Source organism: Pogona vitticeps, chromosome 5, assembly GCF_051106095.1.
Source record: "Pogona vitticeps strain Pit_001003342236 chromosome 5, PviZW2.1, whole genome shotgun sequence".
NCBI lineage: Eukaryota > Metazoa > Chordata > Lepidosauria > Squamata > Agamidae > Pogona > Pogona vitticeps.
Window position 1 is genome coordinate 174,238,233 of NC_135787.1, and position 19,296 is coordinate 174,257,528.

At 41.5% G+C, this 19,296-nt stretch overlaps 1 protein-coding gene across 3 annotated transcripts in view; it reads right to left on the reverse strand.

Moving 5' to 3' along the window:
• Positions 1 to 19,296, reverse strand: part of BRAF (B-Raf proto-oncogene, serine/threonine kinase) — an 81,240-nt gene that overhangs the window by 14,811 nt on the left and 47,133 nt on the right. For all 3 annotated transcript variants that reach the window (XM_072999954.2, XM_072999955.2, XM_072999956.2), the window contains 5 exons: positions 11,403 to 11,449; positions 7,636 to 7,754; positions 6,644 to 6,775; positions 5,190 to 5,324; positions 3,189 to 3,342 (listed from right to left, as the gene is read on the reverse strand). In XM_072999954.2, coding sequence (XP_072856055.1) covers positions 3,189 to 3,342; positions 5,190 to 5,324; positions 6,644 to 6,775; positions 7,636 to 7,754; positions 11,403 to 11,449 — 587 coding nt within the window. The remainder of the gene's footprint in view (positions 1 to 3,188; positions 3,343 to 5,189; positions 5,325 to 6,643; positions 6,776 to 7,635; positions 7,755 to 11,402; positions 11,450 to 19,296) is intronic.

The following is a 19,296-nucleotide window of genomic DNA, read 5'->3' on the forward strand; positions in this document are numbered from 1 at the left end:
TTCTTCCCCATTTCTGAAGCTTCGCACAACATAAAGAGTTGTTCTGTCTTAAGTCTTGTTAATGTTGACAGTCACTCAATCTCAGGTTCAAAACCAAAATTTTGCAAAATTTAATTTAAAAGAGCAATAAGAAACAAGAAGCACCGTGATCCCACAGTTCTCATGCTACATGGCATGCAATTATTTGGAAACATCCCCAGTACTCTGAACAGAGGTCCCCTGCCTGCTGGAATGACATTTATATTTATTTATTTGACTTCTATACCGCCCATCTGGCTCTCAAGATCACTCTGGGTGGTTTCCATGACATGACCCAGCAATGTGACCAACACTTCTGTATACAGTACAGTAATGTTCAGCTATGAAGGAGATGGGTGAAATGGTCCTGGACCCTCCAAAATGCAACAGTTCATGAAGTGATTTATTTGATGTATAAATGGAGCTGCTAATGGACAGTCAAATGCAATGCCCACAACAGAAGGCTTCACACAGTGGTGGCATAGTGCAGGAGTGCAACTGCTAAGGGACTAGTAGTACCCAAGGAGGACATGGGATGTGAAGTCATTAGTCCATCCTCAGCCCTGTTAGCCGTTCTTAAAAACCACATGTGTGCACAATAGTGAGCCTCCTGTACCTCTGCTACCAACTCACAAACTCCACTGGCAGACTGTCAGGCCCTCTTTCTCCTATTCACTGCCCAATAAAAGCAGTTCCCCTCAAGGGCCATGTGAACCATTGATATGGACCTCTTGCAAAGTAACGTCTCTCCTGCAGAAATGCTTCTTAGTTGCTACCAACTACCTTACATAAACTAGGCTGCCCAAGATGGAATTGAGACAGTGATGCACCTGCAGATTTTTCATCCATGTAATGATGTCTTTCATCTCCTGACCCAAAACAAACTTATATGAAACGTAGTATGTGGCCAAAGAGGAGGGGGAATTTACAACTTCTACCAGGTCAGAAGAGGTCTGCACCAGAATTTCTCTGGCTGGTTGTAAACTTAAGGGAACCTTGGCACAGGTTCTCTTATAGACCCCTCCCATTCCAGTGCTTCACCCATCTTGCAGGCGTACCCAATGATTGTGCTACTTTAATTAGCATCAAGTGACTGCTACCTAAACTTTCCCACAATACCCTAGGGCAGTGGCGGTGATCCTTTTTGGGCCCAAATGCCCAAACTGGGGGGGGGGGGGGAGACAAAAAACAAAAACAAACACAAAAAACACACACCAAAACCAAAACAAAACAGCGGGCTACGGCAGCAGAACTAGAAAAGGCGGTGGAAGGGGGAATCCTGGGCATGGAGGTGCCTCGAGACCCCACTCCGGATCTGCCGTCAGCGCTAGCTGCTCCGGATCCTGGCCCACCATCTGTCAAAGCGCCAGCACCGCGGCTGCAGCTGTCTCCTGAGATTTGGCTGTGGGGGGGACGACAGCAATCCGTTGACTTATGGCTTATATACCCACAGAGGGCTCTGCGTGCCAGCTGTGGCACGTGTGCCATAGGTTCACCATCGCTGCCCTAGGGCTACACTACAGCAGAAGTTTAAGTGGTGGTTCAGGACAGGCTATGAGACTTAGTGGCAACTTTATGATACTAGGTACAGTATTACTGTTGTACCTGACTTTTATTCCTATCTTAGGGTTTGCTGCCACCCCATCCACTGATAATGCTGTTTGAAAAATCAGCTGATTTAACTGCCCAATACTATTTTTGAAAAATGTCTGGTACAAAATTAAATGCTTTAGTTTGCCAGTTGTGCTCTAGCTTTTAGAGGAATTATCCTACTTTCCTGTGTTTGACAATAAAAAATAAAAGTTCTACAAGCTTCTTCATACAAAAGGAAAACAGCTAGGGTACATACCTCATACCTGCCTTAGTGAATATTTATCAGAAATCACAAAGTAAATAACAGTAATCATACAGGTTAAAAAATCTTGACTGGAGGGATACTGATGAGATTCACTTTTTAAATTCCTGTCAGCAGAGGTCATTGCGACATGAAGGAATGAAAATTAACACTTTGGTTTACCTATTTAAGGTAGACAGTCTAACAGAAAATGAAACAGAAATAAAATAGGGTGTATATGACTGAGAACTAAGCTGAATTCTGTTAAGATTCTTGACTCCCATATTGTTTTTCTGGAATTTTGCACCCAAAGTGGATAAATTCCATACATGAAGATAAAAACATTTTCACCACTGAAAGGAGATTTCAGAGAAGATTTTAACCGGAATAATATTGAGCAATAGCAGCAAGCCATTAACTTCTGTAAGACAATTTGTGTTGGAACTTCCCACCTTTAACCAACTTTTAAAGTTTACCATTCAGCTTTTACAAGACAACACCCCTCACCCTTTTACTGACATCACTGTTTTAAGGCGTGGCAGCCATTTTAATGCACAGCCAAACGGACAGAAACAAGATTCACTTGGTGAACTGTTTTTAAGTTTCTTTCTAGTCTATTGGGCCTAGCTGATCATTAAAACACTTAAAAGGACTGTGATGCAAAGGCTTGTACCCTGCAATTTTAAACAGATAATAGATGTTAAAGCAACAGCTGGACGAAACAAAGGCAATAACAATGACAAAATAAAACCCAGGTACAAAAAAAAAAGAAGAGACATCTCTCAAGTCCAAGTAAACAACAACTTGCAGTGAGAAGAAAATTCAAAACACAAGCTATTCCCTGCCAAATCTTTGTGTTGTGTGCTGCTTGCTCATTATTGCGCATTAAAACAAATGGGCAAACACAGCCGTTTAGTCTTTCACCTTACCTTTATGTGTTGTCAGCAATGCCCCTGACTTCAAAATAAAAAACTGTTGCTACACCACCACAAAGACTCAAGGAGCAAAAGCAAAACATGTAAGGTACAACTGTAAAAGTCTATCAGTTACCTATACACTCATTTCATCTATAAAACAAAGATGGCACAAAAAAAAGAAACTTGACCTATGACCCAAACACAAATGGTTGTGTATTAGTTTTCAACTACCTTTCCTTCTTCTGCTGAGCAATTCCTAGGCTATCCATTGCCAGCAATGGATACCATTCTGAAAACACAGGTGGCTCAGTGTTAGATAAGTCCTTATACAGTCATTGAGCCTTCCCTGCTATAATAGCTTCCTGAATTTAAAGCATGTGTGAAGACATCAACTTCTGTTCAGTTTACAGAAAACCCACCGTATCCCCCTGCCTGGATGGGTGTTTTTGGAGAAGCGCAAGCATACAGGCTAAAATCCTCAGTCTGGAAACCAGCCCTGTTCAAGGAAGGCTCAGATGCACTGCGGTGAATTTTTGGCAACGATCGGGCCAGAAGCTCAATAGAGGCAAGGATCTGAAAACAAAATAAAGTAAGGTGAAGCCTATTGCAGGGTGGGGAGAAATGACAGGGTCACACGCTGAGACACATTATGTCTCAGTGAGCAATTTTCACAATTTTATCTAAGAAACTTAGTAAATTGGGGAGAAGTTGTCATATAGGAGCTAAAGCCATCTTTTTACAAAGCTGGTGAAAGATGACACAACTGCTTGCTTTAGCTCCCCATTTATAAGTCAGTATCAGATTTACAAGGCTTTACAACTGGCTTATCACTTGAAGCAGTATTGGAACATTACAAAGAGAAACTGCAATTCAAGTACTAAAATTGTCATGCCATATTAAGTTCAGCACAGTCCTAAAATAGTATGGCGCTTCATATTCTTTCACCCTTCTTACAAGGTCTTTGTGCATAGAGATTTGATAGACTACCAGGTAAACAGGATCAACTCTTCACTGACATGTGAACCACCTCCTAAGCTGCTGGTCTTCTTCCAGCAGCAGAATGTGATTCACTTGGGCAGGGCAGAAACATGCATCAGCAACTCTTGAATTTTGTTTAGAGCAGGAGAAAACAGAGAAGAAAAATCCAGACATTTATGGTGAAGAACTGTTATTTCTCTCAAATCTCAAAGCAGATAACAGCAGTGATACAGGGAACAATTCTTTCGTGCCTCATGCTGACCAAGCTACCACAACATTCCCAGGTCACATACGCAACAGAGAGCAATCTTTTTGTTCTAAAAACAGGTACTTTGTTTAAAAAAACTTGTGCAATTGAAGTACCCAGGAGTGAGTTTAAACAAAATAGGAACCCAGTATCATCCCCCTAATTTAACCCCCCCCCCCCCCCAGTTATGTTTGAACACAATTTGGAGCAGTTAAGTGCAGATGGAGGATCGAGTTCTTACTATGTCCATGGTGGCAGTTATTTTTATAGGGCAGAAAAAACTATGCTTAATGCTTTACCACTTTGTTGTTGGTATGTGTCATCAAGTCATGTTTGACTTACGGCAACCTTTATTAGGGTTTCCACAGCATCTCAGAAGGAGTGATGTAATCATCATTATCATCTTTCTACTACAAAGCTAGGAGGAACCCTATGAATCATCAAGTCCAGTCCCTGTCAAGGAGGCTCAATGGGGAATCAAACTCCCAACTTCTGGCTTCACAGCCAAATACTTACACCACTGAATTATTCAGCAGATCCACTCTCACACACTCGTTGAGTTTTCACGGCCAAGTGGGGATTTGAACTCAGGTCTCCTGAGTCTCAATACAACATTGTATATGTTGCATCACAATGGCTTTTATCACTGTACAATAAGAGCGGTTTACTTTTTTAAGCAGCTGGTGCTCTCAAGTACCATCACATTCCTTTTCAAAATAGCAATCAGTGATACTAATCTTGCTAGTATGTCACTGGTATTATCCAAGGAAATTTTTGGGAACTGGGAGACTTGGTAGTGTCCACAGTAAAAAAGTCTTGATGTGGCCTGAACTGCTGGATGTGTATACATTTTTAACCAAAAATGCTGTTAAATAACTATACATACAAGAAGACACTGAAGAATCAAGCAGTGATGCATTTTCTAGAAGATGAAAGAATTGCAACAACAGTAGAGGTGTCATGGCAGTTTCTATATGCATTCCAACTCTGCTGCAAAAGATGCTGAATAATTTCAAGTCTCCATCCTATCCCCAAAACAACTTCAGTAATCACTGTGCCATGAACTGCAGCAAAGCGGGAAGGCTGTTTTGGCTCACCCATTTGACAATATAATTGTAACCCTAAAGCAGCAAGATATCTGGATTTAGTACTAAATATTACATTGCTCCTGAAGCCAATTATGAGAAATTCTTACCTGTGGAAAGAGGGGTCGTTCATCCCTCTTCTTCTTCAAGCATTCTGCCATTAGTCTTTTCATGGCTTTGGGACAATTACTTCGCACTTTGCTAAGATCTGGAGAGAGGTATCCTCGCCCCACCATAAAAATGATCTTGGTTTAGAACAAGGAGAGAATGAAAAATATGAAGAGGGAAAATTCAAACCAATTCTGTCTTTTACACATTAAATTTGGGGAGTGGGGGGGGGACTCTGCTTTAAAAAACTGGACTTTTCAAGTAGCACAAGGCTTGCACAGAATTTGTCTCTTGTTACCCTTAAGCTCATACAGTATGACAATATCTGATTCCTTCTATCCTGGAAGGTTAAAAACCTCAAAGTAAGATGTTTGCAACATGCCTACCAATTGTAGCCTAGTATCCATGCAGTAACACTACTGAATAACTATGCTGGCTAGGCTGACCTACTGGCTTGACAACTCTAGAAAAATGTTTATCTAAATTTGTTCAAAGTATTTCATGCGACCTTTCAGCAAAAGCCTTCCCAAGGCAGCAAAAATGGACACCAAATCAACCTATTGCCTACCTCTGCAACTATACCAATAAATTGTTAGCAAAGAATGTTTTTTATGCTACTCAAATTCAATGGAGTTCCTTAAAAACAAATCTACCAGGCTGTACTGTTATACAAAACCAGGATTTTATTCTGCAGCAATGAACAAGATCCAAAGAGTTCATTTATGCCCACCTGGGGAACTGAGCATACCCAATGTAATTTTGCCATCTTCCTATAAACATAAGCTACCCGCATCACATCATTCACTTTTGGCACAAGAGGAGTCTATTCTTTGAGAAACCAAATCAATTAGTTCTCTCAATTCCAGGCAGTACTGAATTGGTTGTGCTGATAGCTTCATTCCATCCACTTTGTTATTTGTTGCCAGTTATTCCCCTCAAAGAAAAAGGGATCTAAAGTTGTGAATCCCCAGATCTTAAAGATTATACAAGCACCCAAAGTACTAGAACATCAAGTGTAGGCACCTTGTGTACTGACTGGGACAGCAGGGTGATTCACCCCAAAATTTCAAGGAAGGGCCTTACTCCAGTCATAAGCCCTTGTGGCACTCAAGCACAAAGCAAGATTCAAAGGAAATCAGGAGACAGACATCCATTCTTTCTATTTCTTTCCCTAGATTATTTCCTAAAGTGAACATTCTGCATTTATCTATGCACTGGTCTTCCAAGCAGTAGGGTAGGAAGACAGTATCGTTGTAGTCTAAAAGATCATCCAGCTGATCAATAATTAATGCTTCCCATATCATTCAGTAAATCAGAACAGAACTGTCCCCAATATACAATCAAAATTTGTTTTGTTTTAAAGCTAATTTTGCAGGATTAAATCCGAGGTGAGAATGCAAAAGAACGAGCCACATGTCATTAGAAGAATCCAAGCCCCTTCAAAAACATGCCTTACCTGGTCTCTGTTGTTGATATTAGAATACGGTAACTGCCCAGTCATCAGTTCATACAGAACAATCCCAAATGCATATACATCTGACTGAAAGCTATAGGGGTTTTTATCCTGCATCCTAATTACCTCTGGTGCCTACAACAAAGAAGAAAATTGCTTTATTTTGTAATCACAACAAGCTACTTTCTTGTTTTATCAGGCAGAGGTACACTTTAGTCTTGGGGGATTGATTTTGTTTGCCTGTGTAAACTTGAAATCCACAAGCCAGAATATAATGGTCCAGCATGGGGAATACAGAATCTCAGAATAGGATCTCTCTGAATACACATCCAGCTCAAGCCATTTTTCTTACTGAAAATGCAGTTTGCACAATCCTTTCACATATATACTTGCTCATTTTCTCCTCAAGCTTTATTTATTCCAAAAACCTAATTTAGAAAGAAAGGCAGGCACTTTTTTTGGGGGGGGCACTGTTGTTAGTTGGAAGTGTTTACTGATCTATGGTGGAACACTTAAAAATTTGTCAGGAGACTTTACTGTAGTTTACTTCCACCTTGAAACATTGAAACTCATTTCTGAAAAAATAGCATAAAGATCCCAGTCTGTAATACTGAGATACTGGAAGCTGTAGCCCCAATAATAATGCTTCTAAGCTCTGGTTGACAGGGGGATTCTTCCAGGCCTATGCTTAGTGTAAATCAGGTAAACTGTAACAGAGCACTTATATGAGGTGACACCTCATGAGGAGAGAAGCACTGGACTGGACAGAGATCTCCATCAGGAGAAGAAATGATATTATCACTGAACTACCTCACAAAGAACAGAAGTGTTTCATGGCGCAAGGTGGTATGATAGAGTCCTCTGTACAATGAATTTAAATGTCTAGAGCCAAATCAAGCATTTATGTCAAATCTTAGAAAGGTGATAGAGACATGAGGCAATGGTGCCAAGCAGAATAAACAGAACACAGTTTGGAGAACATCTCCTTTGTTTACCATCCAGAGAATTGATCCAGACAACTGTTCAAACTGATGGGACCCGCTCCACCGTGATTTCACTGTTGCCAGACCAAAGTCACCTATTTTTACCGTGAGGTCTTCATGAAGAAATATATCTGAGCAGGAGATGTAAAGAAAAAGAGAAGCAGCAGCATTTCTAATTTCCCATAGTACTTATAATCCAAGCTGGCATGTGACCCAAGCTGACAGAATTCTTTATCTGTACCTCAACCCCTATTCCTATGGAAAATTAATAAAAACTATGATCATTAGAAGAACAAATGTTACAGGTACACAATTGGCTTTTCTTTGTTGTGGTCTCTGTGTATCATGTTGTATGGGTAAAAATGAGTAAGCTTACCTGCAAAAAAGATTTGGAATACTATACAATAGTCATATATACTTACTGGAGCTCAGCACAGAGGACTAGCCTATGAAAAGGCACCCTTGAAGATTCTAATGTTCTAGGCAATAGAACTGGATGAAAGCCATCAGGTTGGGGCCAATTTGCTACTCAACACTATTCCAGTATGAAGGCTCCTTCAAAAGGAGAGAGATGGCTAATGCTCTGGTGGAGTGACTTTTAGAGGCAATCTGCAATGGAATCCTATCCAGCTTACTAACAGCTTTCTTTGTTGTCCACCTACTTTGGATGCAGTGATGGATACAACGACCTCAACCATCGCTGGATGCATCTGTTGTGACCACAGGACAAGCAAGTCTACAAATAGGTGCATGGGAATGGTCCAACACTGAAGGAGGACCTGTGAGCCAAAATTCTTTTGAGTTGAGAACCATGTTGCAGTATAGAAAAAAAAAACAGGATTACAGTAGTCACAAGCAGAGTTTGGTGAACGGAAGCACTGCAAACTCCCTTCCAAGGCTACGGAATACAGAGTGCTGCAACTCTGGGTTGGTTTGAAGTAGCATGAACCACAGAAATTATCTGGAGAGCTTTGCCCCCTAGAACAACTGCTAAGACCAGGTATAAGATCAGTCTGGTTCCCATAAATATAGCATATCCTGAGTGAGGCACAATTTACTGGTGTTGAGAGAAAGGCAGGTTATAGAGCAGTCTCAGAATAGGGTCAGCATAAAAAAACTAAGACAGACTTGGCGCAAAAGGCACTAATCAACTGATGTTTGAAATAAAACTACTTTTTTTTTCTTGTAGGTGTGCTGTGACAACTATCACAGTCTTGGTGAAGACTCCTGATGCTGTGGAAAAAACAAAGAGCAGGACATAGCATTGGTGGTGATCACTGCTGATGGAAAAATGAGGTACTTTTATTAGAGGCAGTCAGCAATAGACTCTTATCCCACAGGATCATTAATGACTTCCCCTGTTGTCAGCGACAGATAAATGCTATATGGAAATAAGCACCATTCAAACTGATCACAACAAGCCACACATCTTCCTATACAAGGGGTAGAATATCAGGGAGAGTTATCACCCAGAAGTGCTTCACCTTTATGAATTTATTTGACACCGACAAAGTTCAGGATTGTTAAAGACTATGAAGTCTTTATGAAGTTTAAAGACTATGAAGCTCTAATAGTAGCTAATGCATTATTGATTGATGCAGAAGTACCAGTTTGATGGTTCCTTTGTATAAGAGACTGGCAATCTCTTCTAGACGGGCTATTAGGGAAAGAAGTGAACAAAACATAGTTAGGAGACAGAGAGCTAAATTCTATTTGCTTGCCCCTCTGGATGATGGAAAGGATCCATCTATCAAATGTAAATTTGTGTTGGACATCTATTTAGTGGCATGACAGAAAGGCAGCAAGACATTGTACTAGGTATCAAGGAGGCAAGCCCAGTCAAAAGCAGCATTTGGAGTCAGTTGACTTGTATTTGTAGGATGACTATTTGAAATTTTGGAAGGTAGAGGAAAGTCTTCTTGGTTGAGGAATGATAGTTGTCCTGTCAAAGACTGACAACTGTAAGAGGTAGATTGATCTGGGCAAGGTATGCCAGTGGCACCATGACAAGGATAACAGACCTATAATATAACAAGGATATTACAGAATTTCTATTTCTGATGTGTTTCACAATAGAAGTGGCATGGTACAACTGGATTCAATGGATCTACTGAGCAATAAAAAGATTTAACAAGGACTGAATAATGGAGCAGGCTAAAATGTGTACTGCATCAGTACTGTGGTTGGTATAATATCTAACCTGTCAAGAGTGCTGCAGCTGGAACAGGAAGGCTATGTATCAAAAATGTTGGCTAAGTGGTTACAGATATGAATGTTTATACAGTTATGCTTGGCAGAGATGCTAACTGTAATGTACGGTACTGCTGGGACTCGCTGAGCTTCTTCTTGCGCAAGTTGCTGGATCACTTCAGGTTAAATGGATCCTTTATGTACCTCATCAGGCACTTGTGCATCGAGGGGAATTGCTGCATGGTAAGGTTGAGGGGAAGATTCAGTTTGTAGGGTATCTGACGTTGATTTGTCAAATATTACTCCTACCTCTGCAAAGTAAACAGTGATAAATTCAGAGCGCTTAAATTCAGATTAGAGATAATCTGAAGATTCTGATCTTTTCTCTTTTCAGGACTTGTTTACGTTCCATACTGAGTTGATGTCAACAGAGCTGTAGAGGTTGACATTAAGCCTGAAGGGGTCACAGTAAGTGGTGTTGAGGTCAATGGAAGGAGCACTTTGAGAAGACCCAGAGATTTAAAAATGGAAGACATTAGCAGAAGTGTCAACAGCAGAAATGACCTTCTCCAGGAAAAAAAAAAAAGATTTCACTCAAGCACTGCATTGCAATGAGGCTGACTGTTCAAAAGATGGATGAATTTTGCAGTAAAACAGGTATTTATCTCTGAAGGGAAATTTAACCTTATAGGTGGAACAATATCTAAAGTACCTACAGAGCATCCCTGGAGCTGCAGGACTTAAGAGGAACAATGCATTTAAAAAAGTAAAAGAGAATGGTGGTACAAAGAAAAAAAATCAACAAGTTAAAGAGAAAATATTCATAAAAGACGATTCTGCAAAATGACGGCATGAGTCTAATTTGCTCTATGGCAACCTAGTAGATATGGTCACTGTGGCAGCTGAAGTGAAGCTAAGGGACAGCATGCACTATAGCTAGAAGGAGCAGTACTATGAAAACTCTATCTGGAAGGTTCTAAACAGTGGCACTTGCAAATACAGACCTATGCGTGTGACATACAGAGACTACTACAAAGAATCCTGTTTCATTTTTGCCTAGCTATCACCACTGCACCCCCAGGAACAAGTCATCCCTACTCACTGAAGGAGATCCATACACATATCACATGCTGAATTAGGAATCCAATCCAAAATGTAGATTGAGGAGTAGATGTTGCATATATAATTCATTTCAACTGCTAAAATCCTGTTGCTTGGTGTAATGTTTAGTCTATTCTTAGCTAGCAAACAGAGTCTGCACTGCAGTTCTCGGGAATGTGTATACACACCTCGGCTTGGCCTTTGCCATTTGCTGGTTAGGATTGGACTGAAAGTTATAAATTTTCTTACATTAAGCAACAGGATTTCAGCCAATGAGATAAAGATGGATGCAGATGCTAAAATACCGTTATCTTGTTTTAAAACTAAAGGTAAATTGGAGCAGATGGCTGTTCCTCATTTTTCACTTAAATAAGTGATTTGCTGTACGGTACATTTTTTACCTCTTGTGTTTTTTCAGAGCCAACTGTTATTTTAAGGAGGAGGAAACAGAAAAGGCAGGGTTTTTTTTTTAAAAGAAAAAAGGATACTATTACTCTTGAGGTCTCTGTGAATGATCGACTTGGCATGCAAATAACTGGAAAGCAACAAGATATTAAGACAGTGAGTTGACTGTACATTTTGTTTACAGTATTAAGAAATTTTGTAAAGTAAAAATTCAAAGTGGAACACAGAATTTAAATCTTATGAAGTCCAAACCATTTATTTGTTTTTCAGTTATTACTTGACACATCAACATATCAGCACCTATATCCTATGGCATTTTTAGGCACATGGGCCGCAGTCTCATATGTGCTTCTGTCCACTTGCTGTGGAAGGAAGATGCTGAGACCTGGATTACCACCATCTGTCAGTACCTGAACAAACCTTCACAAAGTCTTCCAAAGAATTCTTACTTACTTACTTATTTTTTATTAAACTTATATACCGCCCATCTAGAACGTATTTACTCTGGGTGGTTTACATAAAACATAAAAAAATAAACTAAAGGTAAAATCCAAATTAATCACAGAGTCCAAGATGGAAAAAGAAAAAGGGGAAAATAGGAAATAAATAGGCTAGGTGATGGCTGTAGGGAAGGCCTGCCTGTATAGCCATGTCTTCAGGTTGGTCTTGAAGGCCCTCAGTGAGGGGCCAGGCAGATCTCTGCAGGTAAGTTATTCCAGAGACAAGGGGCCACTACCGAGACGGCCTGATTTTTAGTTTTTTCCCTTCAGACCTCTCTTGATGTTAGGTCCTTCAGCCGCCCAGCCTGACTGGAATGGGTGATACAGTACAGGTAGAACTAGGCGGAAGAAGGCGCTCTGCCAGATATCGAGGGCCTAAACCATTTAGGGCTTTATATGTAATAGTTAACACCTTGAAATTGATGCGGAAGCGGACAGTTAACCAGTGTAAGGCGGCCAGAGTGGGGGAAATATGATGACATTTTTCACCCCCGTTAATAACCTGGCCGCCACGTTCTGAACCATCTGAAGCTTCCACATCAGTCTCAAAGGAAGCCACACACAGATAGTGTTACAGTAGTCTATTCTTGAGACTATGAGTGCATGGACCAGCCTGGTCAGTGCCTCCGCATCTAAATAAGGACACAGTTGGGCAAGCCGCCGAAGATGTTTAAGTGGGCAGACCGAATCACGGATGCTACCTGGGTCTCCATGGTAAGTGCCAGGTCAAGATGGACCCCCAGACTGTTAACCACATTCTTTGTGGTGAAAGTCAGCCCCCCAAAAAGAGACGGAGTTCCCCAAACCACTGACATCGGGGCTGCCCACCCACAAGACCTCCGTCTTGTCGGGGTTCAACCTCAGTCCATTCGACTGCATCCATTGTAGGACAGCTTCCAGGCACTGCCCAAGGGACGGAATGGCATCCACTGCAGATGGAAAAAAGGAGATGTAGAGCTGGGCGCCATCAGCATATTGGTGACACGAAGCTTCACATCCCCGGATGACCTGCCCCAGCGGTCTCATATAGATATTAAACAGCATTGGGGAGATTGAACCCTGCAGAACCCCACAACTGAGGGACCACGGGGCCGAAATATTCTCCCCAAGCTGGACTCTCTGAGGACGGTTCTCCAAGAACGACTGGAGCTGAGCGAGGGTAAGGGCATCAATCCCCAATTCAGAGAGCCTCCCCAGGAGCCGCCTAGAGTGGCCTTTTAGGCCAGATGGGCGGAGTATAAATCAAATAAATAAAATAAAATAAAAAATAATTGTGGTCGACGGTATCAAAGGCAGCTGAGATATCAATGAGGATGAGCAAGGACAATTTGCCTGTTAGCCTCCCTAAGTAGGTCATCCAGCAGGGCGACCAATGCCGTTTCTGTGCTGTGGTACAGCCTGAAGCCTGACTGAAATGGATCCAGGGTGTCGGTTTCATCCAAGAGGGCCTGAAGCTGACTGCCCACCACCCTCTCAACTACCTTGCTATGGAAAGAAACACTGGTGATGGACCTATAGTTGCCAATGTTGTCTGCTGCCAAGCTCGGTTTCTTTGGGCCTAATGATCATTTCCTTTAAAAGAGACCTCAAAAAGAGACTCATTTATTATTTTAGTAGCCCATTCAGTTATCACCAGCTTGGCAGCTTTGATTAGCCAGGCCGGGCAAGGGTCAAGGGAGGAGGCAGTGGTGCGGCAGGGATCAAGGACCTTATCCATCTCAACGGACATCACAGGTTGAAACTGAGTAAATCTCAACAGACAAGGCACTGTGCTGGATGTATCGGCTTGATCCACTGTTTTCAAATAGGGTGCAAGATCCTGGCGGATGGCCACTTTTGATTTTAAAAATGCTGCAAATTGGTCTCAAGAAATGCTAGATGGAGGCCAATCATTGTGGCCAATTCCGGATAATGTGTTGCGTCTATATGGAAAAGTTCTGCCTTCTGACTGGATGCTTCACTTATCCAGACAGCAAAGTAAGTTTTTGTAGCAGCCTTTACCTTGGCAAGGTAGATATTAGACCTTGACAGTTTTAAAGTTGTTTTCCGTTGGGTTCCGCCTCCAAACGTCAACTGCTGGTTAAACCAAGGCACTGGTCGGGCTCTGTGGCGGAGAAGCATTTAGGAGCAATCGTGTCTACACCCCTGGCAGTGCTGGCATACCAGCCATCCACCATAGCCTCGATAGAAACGCCAGCCAGATCAGTCAGAATCCCACACATGGCATCCCGGAATCCAATAGGATCCAATAGCCTGTGAGAGTGGACCATGAAAATAGGTCTCTGCTCCCCACAGGGAGGTAGGGCCACTGTGAGGTTGCACTTTATCAGGTGGTGGTCCGACCACGACAAGGGGACCGACCGAAGGCCAGTAACCATTGGGCCACACTCTGCCCAGTGAAGAAAACCAGGTCCAAAGTGTGGCCACCCATGTGCGTGGGGCCGTTAACATGTTGGGACATGTCCAAGGAAACCATGATTTCCAAGAACTCAAGAGCCGGACCGGTAACATCCGCCTCAATGTTGAAAACGCCCAGGACAATCAGTCTTGGGGATCCCAACAGAGCCGTGGAGACAAAGTCGGTTAGCTGCAGTAGGGAGGTGGCTGGATCACGGGGAGCACGATATGCCAGCAAGATCTCAATACCGTCCCTGGCTTCAATCGACATGTGGAGGGCCTCTAGGCCCGGCAATGCTACAGCAGTTATATACAGTGGTGCCTTGCACAACGAGTGCCTCACACAACGATAAATTCACACAACGATGGCTTTTCCTGAAAAATTTGCCGCCTCACACAACGATGTTTCCTATGGGGAATTTTCGCACAACGATGTCCCTTTTCGCTCCTGTAAAAGTGCCTTAAACTGTTTGAAAAGTGTTTTAAATGCTTGCTATCGTTAGCCCACCTCCTGAAACGTATGCAAACTTAATTTGGTGTTGTTCTGAGGCGTCCTTAATTTTTGGTGATTTTTTGTTTTCTCCATTGAAAGCCATTGGACGGACCATCGAATGGCTTTCAATGGAGAAAACATAAAATCACCAAAAATTAAGGACGCCTCAGAACAACACCAAATTATGTTTGCATACGTTTCACAGGCTGGACTATCGATGCCAAGCATTTAAAACAGGTTTCAAACAGTTTAAGGCACTTGTACAGGAGCGAAAAGGGACATCAGAAAGAGCTTCAAAAGCAAGGAAACGGACAGTTCAATATTCAATGAGAGAAAAAACAAAAAATCACCAAAAATTAAGGACGCCTCAGAACAACACCAAATTAAGTTTGCATAGGTTTCAGGAGGTGGGCTAACGATAGCAAGCATTTAAAACACTTTTCAAACAGTTTAAGGCACTTTTACAGGAGCGAAACCCATTCAAATGCATTGAGTCGGCTTCAATGCATTTCAATTGGGGAACCGCGTTTCCTTCAACGATGTTTCCTATGGGGATTTTCGCTTAAGGACGGCAATCCATTCCAATTGGAACGGATTAACCGGTTTTCAATGCATTCCTATGGGAAATGGTGTTTCACAGAATGATGTTTCACAGAACGGTGTTTTTTTTTGGAACCAATTAACATCGTTGTGCGAGGCACCACTGTATATGGTAACTTTTAATGGTGAAATTAAAGAGTAACATCAACTCTAATAAAGCTCTATGTTTATTAACTTAAGAGAGACTTTTGAATTCAGTATATTTCATCTGCCTCTTTTACAACCATAATGAATCAGTGCCAATCCAAATATCTTGTTTAACCATTTCAAATGCTTCAGTAGAAGGAACAGTTACCATCTTTATATGAGAACACTGTAGAGGAATACAACACATGTATTATTCCTGTGACTGTGAAGACTATGCTAACTAGGCTGATTTTAAAATTAAAAAAATATATAAAGTTTAACTCTCGGAACAGCATTAAGACCATATGCAAGATAGGGGAAGTTTCTTAGGGGTGTAAGTCAATGAACTGTGCCAAACAGGTCTTACATTGTGCCAAGCCCTATCATTAGTTTGGGAAAAGGGGGGCAGCCTCAGGCAGAAAACTCTCAATGTTATAAGTCATAGATTTTTGGCTTTCAACAGCTGAAATCCTGTCAGTTGGGTTCTGCCTGCACAGCAGGAATTATAGCAGCAGCAGGCTTCCTTTTTCAATTTCAGAGTTCATACAATTTCTTCTCATTGGGACTGAACTATGCGCATCCCCAAATGAAGAAAAAAAAGTATTTAATCAGTGACAATCTGTTACTGCTGATTATGTCATGCTCACTGCACAGATGGAGCTGCACAACAGGATTTCTGCTAATGTTTTATTGCATTTTTACAGATGGAGGGGAGATCATGGTTATTTCATGACTCAGGTGCCAAAACAGCTTGCCTGGATGATCATGCCCCCTGAAAGTGATGCCATTTTTTTTTTTTTTTGCTCCAACTCAAACAACAAAATATCTTCGGTTACTCCTGTCACAGCAAATACATCAAGAGATGGCACTAGAAAAGATTTAAAGCGTCCTTTTTTTCAAAAAAAGAGGTTATCTTTATCAGAAATAGAAGCTAAAGTACTAGATCTGCCTATCTCACAAAAAAGAACAATCTGCATCTGAACTCCCTTAGCCTCATTACAAGTAGTGTACAGAGCACAAATAACGCTATAGAGAAATGCTTCTGATTTTGTAAAGATCCTTTCTGCTATTACAGTCTCCAAATACAGATACAGAGGAAGTATTTAAGTGGTTAGCATTTTACAAGATGTGGGATGGCTTGGTGCCAGTCCTTGTAAAACATCATGATCTATGCTTAACCAGAGGAAGAATATGAAAGGTTTATTCCAGTTGTCTTCTGTAACAAAAATGATGAGGATCTTTAAACAAAATAATGTGCAGGTCTGAAATAAACCTACACAGGAAAAATACTCTTTTTATCAAGACAATACACACTTAAGTGTTCAATACCTTCAAAAAATTATGTCCACACTAGAGGAGTAGGCAACAAATTGCAAATGTGGTTCAAGGTTAGAGAACAACCAAGTCCTAAATCTAATTTTTAACCCCAGCAATGGTAGGTCCTTTGAAGCAATGATGTTTTCAGATGTGTCACTTCATTCTGTGCCATTCACTCAATGGCCAGACTCCAGATGTTTGCATAAGGACTATATAACTTGCCATGACTAATTGCAGCCACCTAATGAGATGCCTGCATGCATCTTGGTTGTGTCTAAAAGCTGAACTGTGCCACAACTTTGTCCACCAATCACAATTAGCTGCAGCAAATAACACACACACACACACACACACACACACACACACACACACACACACACACACACACACACACACACACACACACACACACACACACAGAGAGAGAGAGAGAGAGAGAGAGAGAGAGAGAGAGAGAGAGAGAGAGAGAGAGAGAGAGAGAGAGAGAGAGAGAGAGAGAGAGAGAGGGACCGACCGTGGAAGGCTGGGTCAACCTCGAGCCAGCTACCTGAGACCAGAATCGAACTCAGCTTGTAAACAGAGTTTTTACTGCAGTAATGCAGTTTAACCAATGCACCTTGAGGCTTTATTGGACTAAAATGGGATTTAGCCCCACATGGAATACTGGAAGTAGTAACCCCTTTTTTCTCAGGCACAAAAACACCGATGCAGTCTGGGTGAAAGAGTTTGACCAGGAAAAAGTGTTTGGGAACATGCTTCACAAGAGCTTTGCAATTCTAGTTGCGGAGAACTTAGCTGTTCACTGCTAGCAGTTTATAGCATACTTAAGCAGGAAAAAATGTTCATATCTGCAATGAGTCAGATGCCATAGTTAATTATGCATGAGGCATCAATACCATGCTGGATACTTTTTGGCTTATTCAACTTGAGGATAAGGAGAAGTTACCTGGAGGTCTGCAACCCACTACAAGTAATCTGAAGATCAGGAGGTCTGAGACATTGAATGCCTCTCTGCAGGAGAATAAAGCACTCTTTGTCTTCACTGGCTGGTCTCCAGTCTTTGTTTTTTAAGCAAAGGTCTAGAACATAGGTAAGCAAAGGCCAGTCTGTGTGGCCCATCAATGCTTTTGTTAAGATCATCCAGAACTCCCATGATATCCACCCAAAGATTTTTTTTCCAAAAACCTTTTTTGCAGAGAGAGAGAGAAAAAATATGTTTCTCCATAAAGCATCTAGTTTTCATATGGAAGTGTCTCAGTACTTCCACCTTCCATCCAGACATTTTTCATCCAATCAAAACTGAAAATGAATATCTGGTTATTTCCTGTTTTGATTTTTTTTCTGCTACTCCTGCCCCTTGAGGGAGCTCTGGAGACAAATATTTTGCCACTCGCCTACCTCCGAATTGACCTCCCGCTATACACTCTGGAGTGTTTTTTATTTCCAGACAGTCTTCTAAGAAGCTGATTGTTCCGATTCATTTTCATCTAGATTCTGGTCAGGTTTAGAGACCAGAACAGCCTTGATAGCAATCGTGAATGACAACTGCCAGAGACAGAACAGGACGAGTACAATCCTACTGATCAAGGTATAATTGATTAGCTTAGGGTTGGGAGTGGTAGTGTAGTGGTTCTGAAACTGAGCACGGAAGACTATGGTGGGTGAACTTTACTCTCTGGTTAGTAATGTTTGGGGTGCCTCAGGGTTTAATCCAATCTCCCACATCTTCTATTGCCTGTATGAAACTACTGGATAAAGACATCAGGAGATTTGGGCTACACTCCCTATGTTGAGATTGGGAGGTTGTCTGTAAGCAACTATGAGTCAGCCACCAAGGGCTTGAAAGAGTGAAGTATTCTTGCCAAGAATGGGTTGAAGATTGTTTAAGATGCAAGTGAGCGGTCTGAACTTTGGGTTGAAGGTGACAACCTTCATTTTCTCTTCTGGGTCTGTCTTGCAGTAGATCTTGGTGGCAAGCCTGTATTGCTTAGAGACAAACCCCCAATTTCAAGCAACTTGACACACAACAGACTATGCAACACTGACACCGAGATGGGAACTAAACCCTGCTATAACCAAAATATCTTTTTTTCATGTTGGATCTTTCCAACTAAAAGGTGGGCATAACTGCTTACAAATCCCCTGAAGATTTGCTGTTATGATATGCTCATTTGCAATAATTTACAACCCTCTGATTAAAGTAACAACAGTCACGCCTGCATTTTGCCTTTATAAGGCTGAAATACATGACAGGGTTGGCCAAAGTTTGGGACCTTCTGAGCCACCAACACAACTATCAAAAATTTGAGAGATGAACCAAATTTTAGATACAAACCAAATATTCAGTTTATAGGAAATATTTAAATCATATCTAATTAAAGATTCAGTTCGGCCTGCTAGTTGCAGGCCGGAGAAGTCTGTTCAATTGCCTAGAGATTGAAATGTGTACATGCTCCCCACTCCCCCAAGTTCCAGGCTGGGCTGACATCTTGCCTACTGCTTGTGGCTATTTGTGAAGCATTTGAATTAACACCTTATGTGCTG